Source organism: Haliotis asinina, chromosome 4, assembly GCF_037392515.1.
Source record: "Haliotis asinina isolate JCU_RB_2024 chromosome 4, JCU_Hal_asi_v2, whole genome shotgun sequence".
In the NCBI taxonomy this organism is placed as follows: Eukaryota; Metazoa; Mollusca; class Gastropoda; order Lepetellida; family Haliotidae; genus Haliotis; species Haliotis asinina.
The window spans coordinates 60671472-60687067 of NC_090283.1; the positions used below are offsets into that span (position 1 = coordinate 60671472).

A 15596-nucleotide genomic window follows, 5' to 3' on the forward strand; every position below is an offset into this window, starting at 1 on the left:
TCAGGCATATATCAATGTAGTGATTGTGAATAACAAAATAAATAACAGGATACAGTTGGTTCATGGAATGAGCATATGAATCATAACAGACCTAATGTCGATACATATGTGCTTTGATCCTTTTACCTTCAAGAGTTGTTCATATGTCCGTAATACCTCCATGACCATTTTCTTCAAGAGTTGTTCATATGTCCGTAATACCTCCATGACCATTTTATCAGTGTGGATGTTGATGAAGACCGAATGTTAATGTTGTCTGCTGCTGCAGCTGCTGCTGCAGCTGCTGCTCTGAAGTGCTGTCATGTTTATAAGTGCTTTGCATATACATACACATGTCTACATGATGTTTAAGAAACATTACCTATGGAAGCTTGTATGGCTGCTTTCTGTATTGTGTGCATGGCTGTCTTGGTAGTCACAGAGATGCCAACCTCTGTGATTTTATCGTAGTCGCTACGAATTTTAACGTCAAACTATGCCATTAGGATTCCACTAGATATCCTACAAAATTCAAATAAAATGCATTATAATTCGGATATATAGACAAAAACATATATTTTCAATGATGAAATACATTTTCGGACTTCATGTACATTCATCATATTTAATGACATATTCGAACTGGAATGATTGCAAGTAACAAATGTAATTTTAGCGAAGCTGATTTCAATACCTTTGCGATTTGGCACATTTAGTTCCTGCGGAAATAATTTTACCACGTGACCATAATATCATTCATTTTTTTCTCAGAATCCATCATGATTTTGTTTTTTTAGTTGACTACTAATTTTATGGTCAAACTACTAATTTTGAACATTGAAAGTACTATTTGCCACACTTTGGGGTTGGCATCTCTGGTACTTATTGTGTGATAATAATGCATGGTCGTTTCATAACATGGCTGTTAACATTCATGCATGGCCTTCCCAGCTCATGCAGGCATTGTGTTGCCCAGTTTTCAGGTGTTCAGTGTAAAATAAGACCAAAAGATAGTGTTTTTTATGTAATTTCTTTGACAAATTTCCAAGAGAAAACTATGCTTGTCAGTCTTGAATTAAAGCTAATTCATCACAAAAATAGGGAAGTGAGGTTGCCTAATAGTTAGAGCATTAGCTAGTCATGTCAAAACCCGGATTCAATTCCCCACATGGGTACAATTTGTGAAGACCACATCTCGTGTTCCCACCATGATTTTGCTGGAATATTGCTAAAAGCAACGTAAAACCTTACTCACTCACTCGTTCCTTACAACATAGTCTTATCAACAAAATGTTAGATTTGATATATCTGGGAGGATGGTATTGCAAGTTGATAGTTTACCTCTTTTATCCTAGCTGAGATATACACTATTTATACCACTGAGGTCATTCTGTAGAGCAAAACTGTGATCAATATACCTTTGCATGGTAAGTATGTGTAAGTGATGGTGTGTCCCCTAAAATATTTCTAAGTAAGGCTGCTACAGTAATAGTTGTTATGGTATCTATGAGGCCAAAACAAACCTGGAAATAATTTTAGTTGGCCATGTCCACACTTGAACAACACAGGCCTAATTGATATGAAATAAAATATTGCTCATGAGTTAAACCACTTTCACTCACTCACTCGGTGTTGCCATGGCAGCTGACATGTGTATCTGTGTTTCAGTCCCTGCTGGCTGTGGAGGTCTCCGTCTACATCCAGTTCCTACCCACCCTCCTCAACCAGCTCTTCCACCTCTTGGCACGCACTGCCAACGAAGATGTTGGCATCAACGCTGTCAGGTAATACTACTGGCCATGTTCTATCAGTCCATAAGCATGTGTTACATGTTCTGATTTTGATTAGAATCTGTCTATCACATTGACCAATAATGTACTACTCAGAGTTTTGTCCCTTGGTTGTGGCAGGATTTTCTAATCATATGTTTGAATCACAGAATACTCTGGATGTTGATTGTGTTCTTTGGTTTCACCAAATTTGTTGTACAATCTACTTCATAGTTGTTTTTTTCAACAATAAACTGACACGTGTGACTCACTGATGTGCATGTTGTGTCCGCAGAGTGTTGATCCACGTGGTGTCTGAAGTTCATGACAACAGCAAGGAGGAACTCCTACAGAAATATGTCAAGGTTAGTAGCTGCCACAGGGAACTTGCAAGAGGGGAAATCACTGTCTGGTTGATAGTTGATTATCATCAGGTTGCCTTATATTGCTGGAATATTGTGTCTGAATCCTATTACTTCTTATGAAACTTCTATCACATGATTGCCGTAAATCCTGTATTTCTGCCTGCAGTAACACCAAAACTAAAACTTGAGATTTTCATCAAAAGTCTGCCTTGCATTGATCCTGCACAACTAGTTGTCCCTGCAGCAGCACTAACAACCAGAGACACTGCCTATTGCTTGACTGTTACAGTACATCTTCCGTCCCGACCCGGTGCAGAAGGGCAGTAAGCAGAAGACAGTTCACGAGGAGCTGGCCAGGAGCCTCACTTCCATGCTGCGCCCAGCCAATGCAGACCCGCTTGTCATACGCAAGTTCCTGGAGCATGCCTGGTTCATTTTCGAGATTCTGATCAAGAGTATGACACAGTACCTGATTGACACGGACAGAGTCAAGGTGAGTTATGGGTCAAGGTCATTATGAGGACTTTCATGACACTCATCAGAAATACTACACAATGCCTTATTAACCTTGACAGGGTTGGGTGAGTTACTGGCCAAGGTCAAGGTCAAGGTCATAGTATTATCATGGTACTAATCAAATGCAAGACACAATTGTTGTAGTACTCAGTTGACTCTGATTCTCAGTTTGACTCGGCTACAGTTCAAGGTCTTGGTGAGCTATAGTTCCAGGTCTTGGTGAGCTATAGTTCCAGGTCTTGGTGAGCTATAGTTCAAGGTCTTGGTGAGCTATAGTTCAAGGTCTTGGTGAGCAATAGCTCAAGGTCTTGGTGAGCTATAGTTCAAGGTCTTGGTGAGCTATAGCTCAAGGTCTTGGTGAACTATAGTTCCAGGTCTTGGTGAGCTATAGTTCAAGGTCTTGGTGATAGTTAAGATTTCTTCATATTCACCAGAAGTTCAGAGCTTGACAGGATTTAGCGATTATTTCATGCAATATTTCTTTTGTTTCAATGTCGGTTCATGATGATGGTTGGGACTGTCAACCTCCGAAGCTGTACTTGACTGAGTGTAGGTGTAAGTCCCAAACCTATATTTAATCTGCTGCAGATGCCGAGGAATGAGAGGTTTTCCCCGGACTACCAGTACCGTGTTCAGAACCTGCTGCAGATCGTGGTTACACTCATCTCACAGCGACACCAGGAGGAGGGCACTCAGAACGCCAACAGAAGCCTTGCATTCTTTGTCAAGGTAAACACTTCATTCTACCATGGATACAATAAAACTGTGTTCAGTGTTGTCAGCTGAGCTAGTGATAATCCATATCATGACTTATAAATATTTTAGATAAGGGCCAGTCCAGTTTTGTTATTTTGTTTTATGGATTTTTGTCCTGAACCTAAAGGGAAGAGGAAAAATAAAACACCATTCACAGTAATATACCTTCTAAATGCTAAAAGTGTTTTACTTTTGGCAAGTTGTGGTTATGGGGCAAAAAACAATCTAAAAAAATTTTTTTTTAAGTTTACATTTTTGGCCAATATACATTTGGAGTTTTTTCGTTTTTGTATTCATGAAAAAATATGACTGGCAGATCCATAAAAAAGGAAATAAAATTTGTGAGGTCTTGTGATGAAGGTTATGAATCAGGGTTACAGATCAGTTGGTCAGGTGGCTTCTCCAGTTTTCATTCACTGCATAATGTCTGTCATTCTCTCAACTCAGGCGACTGTGCTTGTCGTAAGAGGTGACTAGCCATGCACTCAGCCTCACGTCATTTCATATAGTGACATGATACTGCAGAATATTGCTCATCACTGGATTACCTGGTCTAGACTTACTGCCAGGCTTCCATGGCCCCCAGAACAGCCCTGATAATCTGTCTTACAGTGAACCACATTATAGTCCCTTATACCCAGCTCTTTCTACAGGGTCAAAGCCCTTAATTAAGCTGTTGAGATTTCCTGAATTTCCTATCTCATTTAAATGAATTACTTGTTACCATCAAAATTAATATGTTCAGAAACGTGACAAAAGAAAGGCCAGATTTATGGATGTTAACGCCTTTATTGTGAATAACACGACGTTCCCTTGATCCTTCACCAGGTGTATGTTACAAAACGACATGTTATTCACAATAAAGAAGTCGACATTCATAAATATTACTTTTCTTATATATTCCACTTCTAAATGCCCTTCAAAGAAACTTAACATTAATTTACACTCCTGAATGCCACATGTAACAACAAACTAACATTCTTAGATTCACTGATTCATTCAGTCATACCATGTGATGTTTCAGAGTTGTTTCACGCTGATGGACAGAGGCTTCGTGTTCAAGCTGGTGGCCAAGTACATCGAAATCTTCAATGTAGCCAACAACAAGGTGTGTATATCAACAGCAGAAACACAGTCCTGAGCCTCAAAGCGTTCGTAACTTTCTTACCTATCATATCTCTATACTATACTCTTCAAAAAAAGTAGGGGAACTGTACTTTCAGTGTACAATTGTCGAAATTGGGAGATGTATGGGATCGAATCAGTGTTGATACAATAATAACGGATGTTCTAAGAATACATCACCACATGGATTTCATTCAAAGCAAAGCTGTTCGTTCAGTTATCCCCCTTGTTAGGTGACTGGAGTATGACATGAAAATTTCAGGTTTACAATTTTCAGTCAGTAGCGTGTGATTTGACCCTGGGAACCCTGACCATGCACAGATGCAAGAAAATAATCGGAAAAAATGGTCTATAATGATTTATCGACCTGCCTGAAAACCGTCAAGATTCATAATGACACCCCGTGCACATGTTGGAGACTCCCACATTGTGCACGTGCTTCCCATGCATGTTGTTTGAGTGCTGCATGCAGGAGATGAATGTCATTATGACATTCCTCAACAAGTTTTCTTTCTACCAGACTTCAAAGTTCAGGTTCCCCTCCTTTTTTGGAAGAGTGTATCATTAGTTTACAAATGACAGTGCTACAAACGCTTTGTGGATAGGGCCCTTGATCCCCCATTTCACAAAGCTTTCGTGAGCCTAAGCCTAACTTTCCTGACAGCATTCGTATCTCCTGTACTGTAACATTGACTTACGATAGTCATAGGTACGAGAGCTTTGTGAAACAGGGCCCAATATAGTAAATAATCACTTTGGCCTATCTCTCTGTCCCTATCACCGATTCTTGTGTCTGTAAAAGTTTGGATGCTGAGGTTGGACAACTAACACAAGTTTCCCTGTGTCCAAAGTTGACCGTTTTTACTGCTGGCGTTTACTTTTGTGTACGTTGTGTTACTGTTACTGTGATGTTTTAAGGAACTTTGGAAGCTGTATGATCAGAGCAAGAACTCCACGTGTCCACTTGACACGACACTTTTGGTGGTAAGAATTTAGTAAGCTTGCCGCAACTAGATACTGATAAGTGGCTGTTTGTTATCGGTGAAACGTTGATGAAATGTGTATATTCTAAAGTTAATAAGAAATTCGATTCCATTATTTAGAAAGTTCTGTGTCACGAGGGGAGGTAAAATAGTTTGTAGGGCTTACTAATGCATACATTGATCATTCATGTGGCGTTTCAAGACCCCCCCAACAACCTGTAGTAATATTGATATCGTGGAGAATTCTAAGACTGAGTACAAAGCTGCAGTTCATTTCTTCACACTAGCGGACTCCAACGCAGTCCATAGGTACACTCCTGACCTGCCACCCAGTCATAAATAATCTCTTTCAAAATTTGAAGTCTCACTTGCATGGAAGCGATTTGCCCATGATTAACACAAGGCTATGAGTGTAGGTCATTAAGCTTTGAGAACTTCTCACAATATCACAGTATTTAAAAAGAATATTGTTTGTTGCGAGGTATTGAAACTTTACATCAGTGTATGCAATACTACTAGCGGCATTGCTGTTTCACAGCTTTAGATAGTGAGTTCTTGAAATTTTTTACGTCCCCTCGTAGGTGGACATTCGTCGAAGAAAACTGTTTGATAGGATTGTTTAGAAGATAACAAGTTGCCACAATGTAGTCTTTATAAGGTCATCTGAACCAGAGGTTCACAGGAGGTGATATCATGGCATGTTTTTTGTCGTCATCCAATCCATCTGTTTGTCTAACATTTTAGTTTTCTGTTTTCTGTACCGGGTTTGATAAAATGATTGTTAACCTTCTGTGCCTCTAAGTCAGCTAATGTTGACCAGGATGCAAATGTCTGTACTTTACATAAATTTCCTATGAGTGAGTGAGTGAGTTGGGTTTTATACAGCTTTTTAGCAGTATTCCAATATTATAGAAGAGGGCACCAGAAATGGGCTTCTGACATTGTACCCATGTTGGAAATTTAACCTGGTCTTTGGCATGACAAGCAAATACTTCAATCACTAGGCTACACAGAGCTTCATTGAGGTTGACATAAGGTGCGCTTCAAATGTATCATATATCATATACAGTGGAAGCTGTCAAAACCAGCATCTGTCCAATGCGGCAAGTTGTCAACACTTGCATGAAATCTGAGTCCAGTCTGTGGCTTGTACATTTATCATCAGCTCTACAATCTGGCATATTGTCAAAACAGGATTATTTCTTCAGTCCCAATGAGTGCCAGTTTAGACAGCTTCCACTGTATGTATACACAGTGCCTGGGACTAGAGCATTTTACACAATTTCTAAACGGGGGCTGTTTTTAAAGATTCCACCCTACATCTTACCCAGAATGCATCTTTATATAACAACTACCATACAAATACTCACATCAAATTTAAGGTGGCGGTGGGGTAGCCTAGTGGTTAAAGCATTCGCTTGTCACACCTAAGACCTGGGTTCAATTGCCCCATGGGTACAATGTGTGAAGCCCATATTTGGACCATAGCTAAAACCAGCGTAAAACTAGACTCACTTAAATAGTAAGACATTATTGACAAAATAATTTGTGAACACCCAGTGAATCTTTGACAGAAACAATTTCAGCATTGTATGACATTGAAATATGTGACCACAGCAGGAAGCAGGCAGGTTTTTTTCGTTGATGTGGTTGACTTGTCATTGCATCCCAGTTGTGTAGACTGACGCTTATGATGTCTATCACTGGATTGTCTGGTCCAAACTCAATTATGTACAGACCACCACCATATAGCTGGGATATTTCTGAGTGCAGCAGTAAACAACAAACAAACAAAAACACTTTTTAGTTTTGATTTTCCCTGTAGAAATTTGTATGCAATAGTTCTTCATGGTACCCACCCCAATATTCAGGTGAGCTACAGAGCCTCATGGCTCAACCCTAAAATGTCGGCAAGTAACCCATGGCCAAATAACAGTGTTTGCCTCATGAGATGTGGCTTGTAGAATTACAGATGTCCCTTGATTGTGAACATAATCAGGACGAGAATACACTAATCCCCAGATTTTACAGAATTATGGGTTATTTTAAGAAATACAGAAATTGTTCGTGGTTCCATGGCATTTGATTGGCTAACAACACATCCCTTTTTGCATGTATTTATGTGCCTAATTAATGTATTCATAAACTGAAAAAATATGGCAACACACATGAACAGATTACTGTTTTCAGATTGTCTGGTAACTGAGTAGGCAGGGCTTGTGTTGCTTCACTGTAGTGAATGATGTGACTGGTTTTTGTTGTTTCTGTTTACAGTTGTGTGTACGTTAATCCTGAAATAACCAGATCTTAATGTTATTTTTACGTATATAAGCTTCCATGAACACCAATTTATTTGGTGATAACTTCTTATGTCACCCATTTGTCTAAGGTGCGAAAAGAGTTATGTCCATTTACTAACCCATGGAAGTGATATAAATGTTATTGCATGCTCATAATAGTGTGTCTATGACCTAAAATATCCAAAATCTCAAGATGGCAGGCTTCTGTAAATCTGGAATACCCTTTAGTGTTGTGTTAAACCAAATTTACTCTGTATACAAAATCGAACGCTCGCAAAAGGCGGTTGATATGTTTGTAAAAGTCATCAAGGGCATTTAGAAGTGAAATACATAAGTATGAATATTTTTATGGATATCAACTTCTTTATATGAGAACACAACGTTTCGGAGTTAATGCTTACTCCTTCATCTGATTAGAATTAACTCCGAAACGTTGTGTTCTCATATAAAGAAGTTGATATCCATAAAAATATTCATACCTTGTAAAATATTTAAATGTTTTTGTGTTTATTTTTGGAATGCAAACTTCTGTAAAAGGTGTGCTCAAATTAACACATGCATCCAGTTTGTGTCATTGTGTGGATTGTTTCCTTCGAGTAAATAACGTAAACCACTGACACTGCTTGTCTGCCTGTTGACAATGTGATACCTTAGTGTTACAGTGGTCATAAGTCTGTGTCAAAGTATGGGAGTTATGGTCATTTTAGCGTTTCGATGGTCGTAGGTCTGTGTCAAAGTATGGGAGTAATGGTCATGTTAGCAAAACGATGATCATAAGTCTGTGTTAAAGTATGGGAGTAATGGTCATCTTAGCGTTTCGATGGTCGTAGGTCTGTGTCAAAGTATGGGAGTAATGGTCATGTTAGCAAAACGATGATCATAAGTCTGTGTTAAAGTATGGGAGTAATGGTCATCTTAGCGTTTCGATGGTCGTAGGTCTGTGTCAAAGTATGGGAGTAATGGTCATGTTAGCAAAACGATGATCATAAGTCTGTGTTAAAGTATGGGAGTAATGGTCATCTTAGCGTTTCGATGGTCGTAGGTCTGTGTCAAAGTATGGGAGTAATGGTCATGTTAGCGATACGATGATCATAAGTCTGTGTTAAAGTATGGGAGTAATGGTCATCTTAGCATTTCGATGGTCGTAGGTCTGTGTCAAAGAATGGGAGTTACGATCATCTTAGCTTTGTACAAATGTCACCCTTTCCTGGGCTCATTCCACAACGTAACTGTAATTCTTGGATGATCACGACCCCCATACTTTACACGTACATCCTACATTAACTTAGGCCACTTTAACACTGCACTCATTTTGTGGAACATGATATTTAATTTTAACAATGTATTCCATCGTCTACTGTGAGGAGGACCTGATGGGTTTACTTTCTTGTTGTTACTCCCTTTTTCAATACCAAAGAATGGGCAGTGAGATAGCTCAACGGTTACTGTGTTTGACTATCACAAAAGAATAAAGTTTGATTCACCACACAGGATACCCTAGTGGTTAAAATGTTGGCTTGTCACCACAGACCCAGATTCATTTCCCAAGGATTGAACACGTTTAGAATTATTTGAAAGAATCCAGGTAAAAATTTCATCTCTTTGGTCATGAATCTACTGATATTTATCTGAAGTTTTCATGACCTCTATTCTGTTGAATCTCAGTTTGTGTAAACCTGTGCATAGTGAGGTGAAACAAGCATTTCTGAACCTTATTAGGAGACCTCTGTATATTGGATGTCCCAGCATTTTTTTAAAAGTCTATTTAGAAATCAATGTAGCTGCCAGTTGAACTCGAATAAATAAGCAAGCACAAATAAGTAGAGAAGATGCAAATACTGTATATCTTTTGCAACCTAAGGGATGCCCAGTAATATTCAGTTATATACAGAGATTGTGCAATTGTATACAGAAAAGTTGCCACTGAAAGTAACACTATTTAAATTTTGCACATTTCGTGGCTCTCAAATGGATGAATTCAATGTATTTTTCAGATTCTTCATCAGTTCAAGTTCGAGTTTCTGCGCATTGTTTGCAGTCATGAACACTTCATCCCGCTTTGTTTACCGATGATGAGGAAAGGGCGGGTGAAAAACTTCAAAGGTGCGATACAGTACATATCTATATGCTCATGTTGAATACAGCACTAATCACCAATATCTCCTTTGCTCATGATCTCAAACCATTTTATCCCTATTTATGTTACATATGAGAAGTAACAGTAATATTCAGTCTCACACAGAGTATATGATGAATATAATTTTGAAAATATTCTCTCACACATTAATTTTAAATGGTCATATTTAAAGCCCATATGCATCTTATATATGGATATATTCAGGCACATTCAGTGGTGCATGACGTACAGCCTGTAATGGAAAAGTATACTTTGTATCTGTTTTATTTGTTTATCATTATATTAAATAGTGGCAAGAACGTAGTGTAGACTACTTTTAGTGTGGAATTCAAGGATGTAATTATATGTATAATGATTTATGATTATTAATGTAACTTGTTTATGATTAAGTACTTTGTTACTGTTATTGAAAGGTAGATGACACAGTATTGTAGGATTCTTTAAGTGTAGCTTTTGTTGTTTTTAGTTTCACACTTCTGTTGATACTTGTTGTGACATTTGTTTATTGAGAAACCTTCGATACAATACCGTAACCAATCCAGTATTCATCACACCCCATCTCAAATGTGTGTTTATACAGTGTGGGATTACGTTGTTGATGGGGCAAGGGGGAGGCCTTGTAGCTCGAGTGTTCACTCATATCACTAAAGGCCAGGGTTCAATTCCCAAATTGGGTACAATATGTGAAGCCCATTTGTGGTGTCCCCTGCTGCGATATAGCTGCTAAAAACAGCATAAAACCCAAACTCACTCACACATGTATATTTTTTAGATAAATTGGAAATTTATATTAAGAAATATTGGTGTTAGATAAGTTTCTCTCTTTTAATGTAAGAATTAGTAACATCTTCACATAAATCCATGGCATTTGAAAATACCATCTATTTTCAAGTTTTATTTTGAAAATAATATAATAAAAAATATATTCATATCAGTATAAATATAAAAATGGTTTAAATACACTAGACTCTTTCTGAAAATTTGAAAATAGCAATGTTCCACCATACTTTGGAAATATTGTTTGTTGAAACTTTTTATGGAAATTCAATGCAAGATAATATGAAATGAAATTCAGGCTCCAAGGAAACAAGCTGGCTATTCTCGAAGTGTTTGTAGCCATGCAAACTTCTTAATTTAACCCTTGACTCATTGGCTGCAATCAAAGTTAAGAATTCATAGGGCTATGAATGTTTCTGGAATAAGGGCCTAGATGTTTTTGTTTTTGAAAGTCAGGAAACCCACCCTTGAGAAGTTGAAGTGTTTTTACTGGAATATTTACGGTAGCATGAAATGACAACTCTGCATGGCTTAGATCTTTGTTTCCCTGAGTTTAGAGTCTCTGTCTGCTGCAGAGCTATTGATGTAGCTTTCCTTTCAGCGACTGTTCCGCTATGTTGTGTGACAAACTATTTCATTCACTTTATCAACAGACTTCAAGCCAGAAGGTAAAAGCAACAGGAAATAAGACTTTTATCAAAGCTTGATTTTTTTTGTTTGCTGACCACATGCTGCTAACATTTCATGTAGAGCCTTCATCGACTGTCACACAGAGTTATCTCCCTTCCTTGTGACACACTGTTGTCTTAACAACAATTTCTTCTTATGATTGATACGCTACATGCTCCTTGTACCTGTGCCCGTCGGGATCAGAGTGTTCACTGTATGCTTTTATGAAGTAATTGAATATATTTAATGATAGTCTAACATGATCTGAAAGTCGTTTCAAACGCTTGTTATCGTGACATTGATATGTGTATGTGTCTTGTAATCGTGATATTGTCTCCCTATTGTTTTTAATGATATTGACAAATAGTGGCCCATTGTTTTCTTGATACTAACAGTTAGTGAGTGACATATTGTTACATTCATATTGACATGATATGAACTCTTGATTGTTTTTTCATATTTACAAATTTGAACACTTCTTATGGTAGATAAGTTATTATTCAAAAAAATATTTATGTGGATATTGACAAATGTTGACCTTGATATTTCAATACAGACAGCTATTGGTCCTTTGTCATTGTGATTCAGACAAGCAGTGGTTTGTTGTCATTTTGACTTTGACAAATGTGAGTCAGTAATATCTTAAAGATGCAGAGTAATAAACCCTTGTTACCAAAAGTGACCCTTCTTTTCTGATTTGCACGGAAGTTAAATGTTGTCAAAAAGTGAACCTTTGTTATCAGGTCTCTGACAAATACATTATTGTTTTTTTTATGCTGAAAAACTAGATACATGCTGATACTGATATTGTCACCTTCAGAAGCCATTCAGAGATAACAACCAGTTTGATATTATCGTAGTCTCTGTGAAGTTTATGCCAACATGATTGTACGAGAAATTCTATGAAATTTGATAAAAAAATTAATGCAAATTCAGATATGTAGACAAAAAAATATGTCTTTGTCAATTCAATACATGTTTGGACAACACTTACCTTCTATTCATTCAAATGCGATGACATTCTTGAATCATTTGAAGTAACAGTCATACTTTGAGCGAAATTGTCCATCAGAAATGTGAAGCTGATTTCAATACCTTGGCAACATGATTAGTGTCATATTATCTTTCTCAGAATCCATGGTGATTGTAAGTATTTAGTTTGACTACTAATTTTATGGTCAAAGTACTAGTTCTGATTCTTGAAACTACTGTTTGAAACACTTTGGGGCATTTTGACAAGCTGTGGCTAGAATGAAATAGGGAAATGAGGAAATAAATGTGTAAGTCTGATCCCGACACAGGTATCATGAATCACTCTTGGTCCCCTATCAGGAGTGTCATCAACCTCAGTGGAAAATGTCCACGTACACCATCACGTTTTGATATGGTACTTAACATGTCGCTTGTAGCATATCTCAAACATCAGCTTTTTGATTAGTTGTGATTTTCTTGATCTATCTTTCTGCTTTGTTTATAAGTTGGATGGTGCTTCCATGAGCTTGTGTGCATGTGATCGACAGTATATAACGTGTACCCTGTGAGTCCTTCACCCTTCTACCATGTCCGTCTGGTCACCTAGCAGCTTCAGTAACAACCCCTAAAGGGAGACAACTCAGTCCTAAATCCATGCTAGGTCCAGAAGTCGTAAATTGAGAAACTTGGAAAATATCTCATTGTATTAAGTGCGATTATTACAAAGTTAATAAAAATGATTTGAAAGTAATATGTGATAATTTATGGAAGTCACCTTCTATATTAAGAAATACATATTATCTCTACATATATTCTTACGTCTTCATCGGGTACTATAAGGAACACGACATTTCAAAGTATCTTCTTACTCCTTCATCAGGTGATAAAGAAGTAAGAATGTACTCTGAAAAGTTGTATTCTTCATACTAAAGAAGTTGACATCCATTTATTTTCTTTAATTCTCATAAAGTTGATAAAAATTATGAAACTGATTTACACTGACAGTTAGAATTTCTCAGCAATTTGAATCAAATTCAAATGAACGCCAGCCAGTAGAATATTAACTCCCCTTTAACCCTTCTGTGTTTGGGAATCCCCTGTTGGCAGCAGTCTATCAACCCTACATGTTTTACCTCCTTGTCTTGTTGCCTGGCAACTCTTACAAATCTCCTTAGCGTTAGAGAATCGCTCGAGTTCAAATGTATACCCTCCTAATTTGCAGTTGTTTATAATGTATCCAGTCTTGGAATAAAATTTATTCATGTTTTATTGGAATCGGTTTCACTGGGTGAAATAACCCCATCAATTAGAAGAGCCTTTTTCTGAATGTTACTTTGAATTATACTCATGATGTCAATCACTGGATTGTCTGGTCCAGGCCCAAATTAGTTACAGATTGCTGCCATATAGATAAAACATTGCTTACTGTGGAGTTAAACAGCAGCCATTCAACGGCTCTAAGAGATCACTGTTCTTTTGGGTACTACTTTGCCCATTGGTATTATTGCGCCCTAATGACAGATATTGCATGAGTATTGCAATAACATAAATATCACCCCTGATCACTCACTTCCATGTTATCTTTGTCAGTTTTGTTTGGTAAGTTTAGGTGTCAAGATAGCAAATCACTGTTTTAAAGTTATTATTATCAAAAATCAAAATTCAAATACTGAAGCAGAATTAAAACGCAGAAAAGTGTCCATACTGCTGATTTCAAGAATGGCGGATCTGAGTTGACAACATTCTCTTCCCACAGATATTACGAGAACCGGGAAATATGGCTGTATTAGAACAGAGGTTAAGCAGGAACATATGACTTCAGTAACCTCTGTGGGAAGAGAATGAGTTGACTGGAGACTGTGGTGGTGAAGCTCAATTCCTTCAGTCATTCCCTCTTAGGGTTGTGAAAGCAAGTGGCCCCATCAAACCATGTTTGTTGTAATGGTTACTGAATACATCAGGTCCTGTTGTTTGAGTTGGTTAGATAGCTCTTTGTGTTCCAGAAGATTAAGTGCCTGAGAGTGTGGGTTCAAATCCTGTGTTGAACTGAACCTGATGCAAGCACTAGAACATGACACTTTATACAGAAAGTATAACCCCAAACATACCGCATGTTACATCTTGCTGTAACAGCAGGTCTTCTTGCTCATAATATCAGTCATTGGATTTTCATGTCCAGACTTGATTATTTACACGCTGCCATCGCTTGGTTGTAATGTTGCCGAGTGAGACAAATAAACATTGGGCAGGGATATATTTAGGGGACTCCTTACTGTAATGTAACCTCCTCATTAAAACAGGTATCAACTCATTTTTTCATGCAGTTGAAAAATGTACCTGAATCATTTGCTCGTCACGCCAAAGAGCCGGGTTCGATTCCCCCAAATCGGTACAGTGTTTAAAGCTCATTTCTGGTGTCTGTCACCATGATATTGCTGGAATATTGAAAAAACCAAGCTCACTCACTCACTCACTCTTTTCACACAATGGAAAAATGCTCTTGCACAAACACGTCCTGAAGAAAAGATACTGTTTTCTTGAACATACTATCCTTTGTAATAACCCACCTTGTATGCCACTGTGTCAATGCACAATTTTGTGTGTGAAATATTCATTAAATTATGTTGAGAGTATTATAACGTAACATTAGTACTCTATTGTCTGACAGCGTGAAAATCTTCGCCCTACTGTAAACTGCTTGTCTAACATTACCACTCTGTGTCTATTATCATACTAACACCTCAGTGACATATGCTTGGAGAAAGATAAAAAAATCAGGTTTGAGTAGATACAATTAGTCTTGAAGCTCTGCACTTGAATACGGTCTTAGCACAAAGTTGACTGTAATTCCAGACCTGTAACAAAGATTTTGGGCAGTTGTAGCTCCAAGTAACTTGCATTTAGTAACAGACATATTCAGCAGCCACAGTGCAGAAACAGTCGTAATTCCCATGCTTTAACACAGGCTACAATAGTCATAGTGCTAAGATGCTCGTAATCCCTGTACTTAGCATAGACATAACCTAGTCTAAAATGATCGTATCGCAGTGTAGGACAATCAAAACTTGCCATTTTCACATACACTTATGGTGATCATGACAAGTCCAACACTTCAACATGGACATGTGACAGTCTAAGACAATCATAACCCCTGCTTTAATGTGCACTCTTTTTGACAGTCATAGTACTGAGGTGTTTGAGACTGTGATGCCTCCTTTCCAAAATGAAATACCTGTTACAGTAATGTA

The 15596-nt window shown here is 37.7% G+C and overlaps 1 protein-coding gene across 11 annotated transcripts in view; it reads left to right on the forward strand.

Moving 5' to 3' along the window:
• LOC137281747 (dedicator of cytokinesis protein 9-like) overlaps positions 1–15596 on the forward strand; it is a 177702-nt gene that overhangs the window by 102008 nt on the left and 60098 nt on the right. For 8 of the 11 annotated variants that reach the window (XM_067813338.1, XM_067813334.1, XM_067813336.1 and 5 more), the window contains exons 22-28: positions 1648–1763; positions 2044–2113; positions 2403–2606; positions 3218–3358; positions 4410–4493; positions 9788–9896; positions 11361–11375. In XM_067813338.1, coding sequence (XP_067669439.1) covers positions 1648–1763; positions 2044–2113; positions 2403–2606; positions 3218–3358; positions 4410–4493; positions 9788–9896; positions 11361–11375 — 739 coding nt within the window. The remainder of the gene's footprint in view (positions 1–1647; positions 1764–2043; positions 2114–2402; positions 2607–3217; positions 3359–4409; positions 4494–9787; positions 9897–11360; positions 11376–15596) is intronic. The other 3 variants (XM_067813337.1, XM_067813344.1, XM_067813345.1) reach the window with 1 other exon arrangement.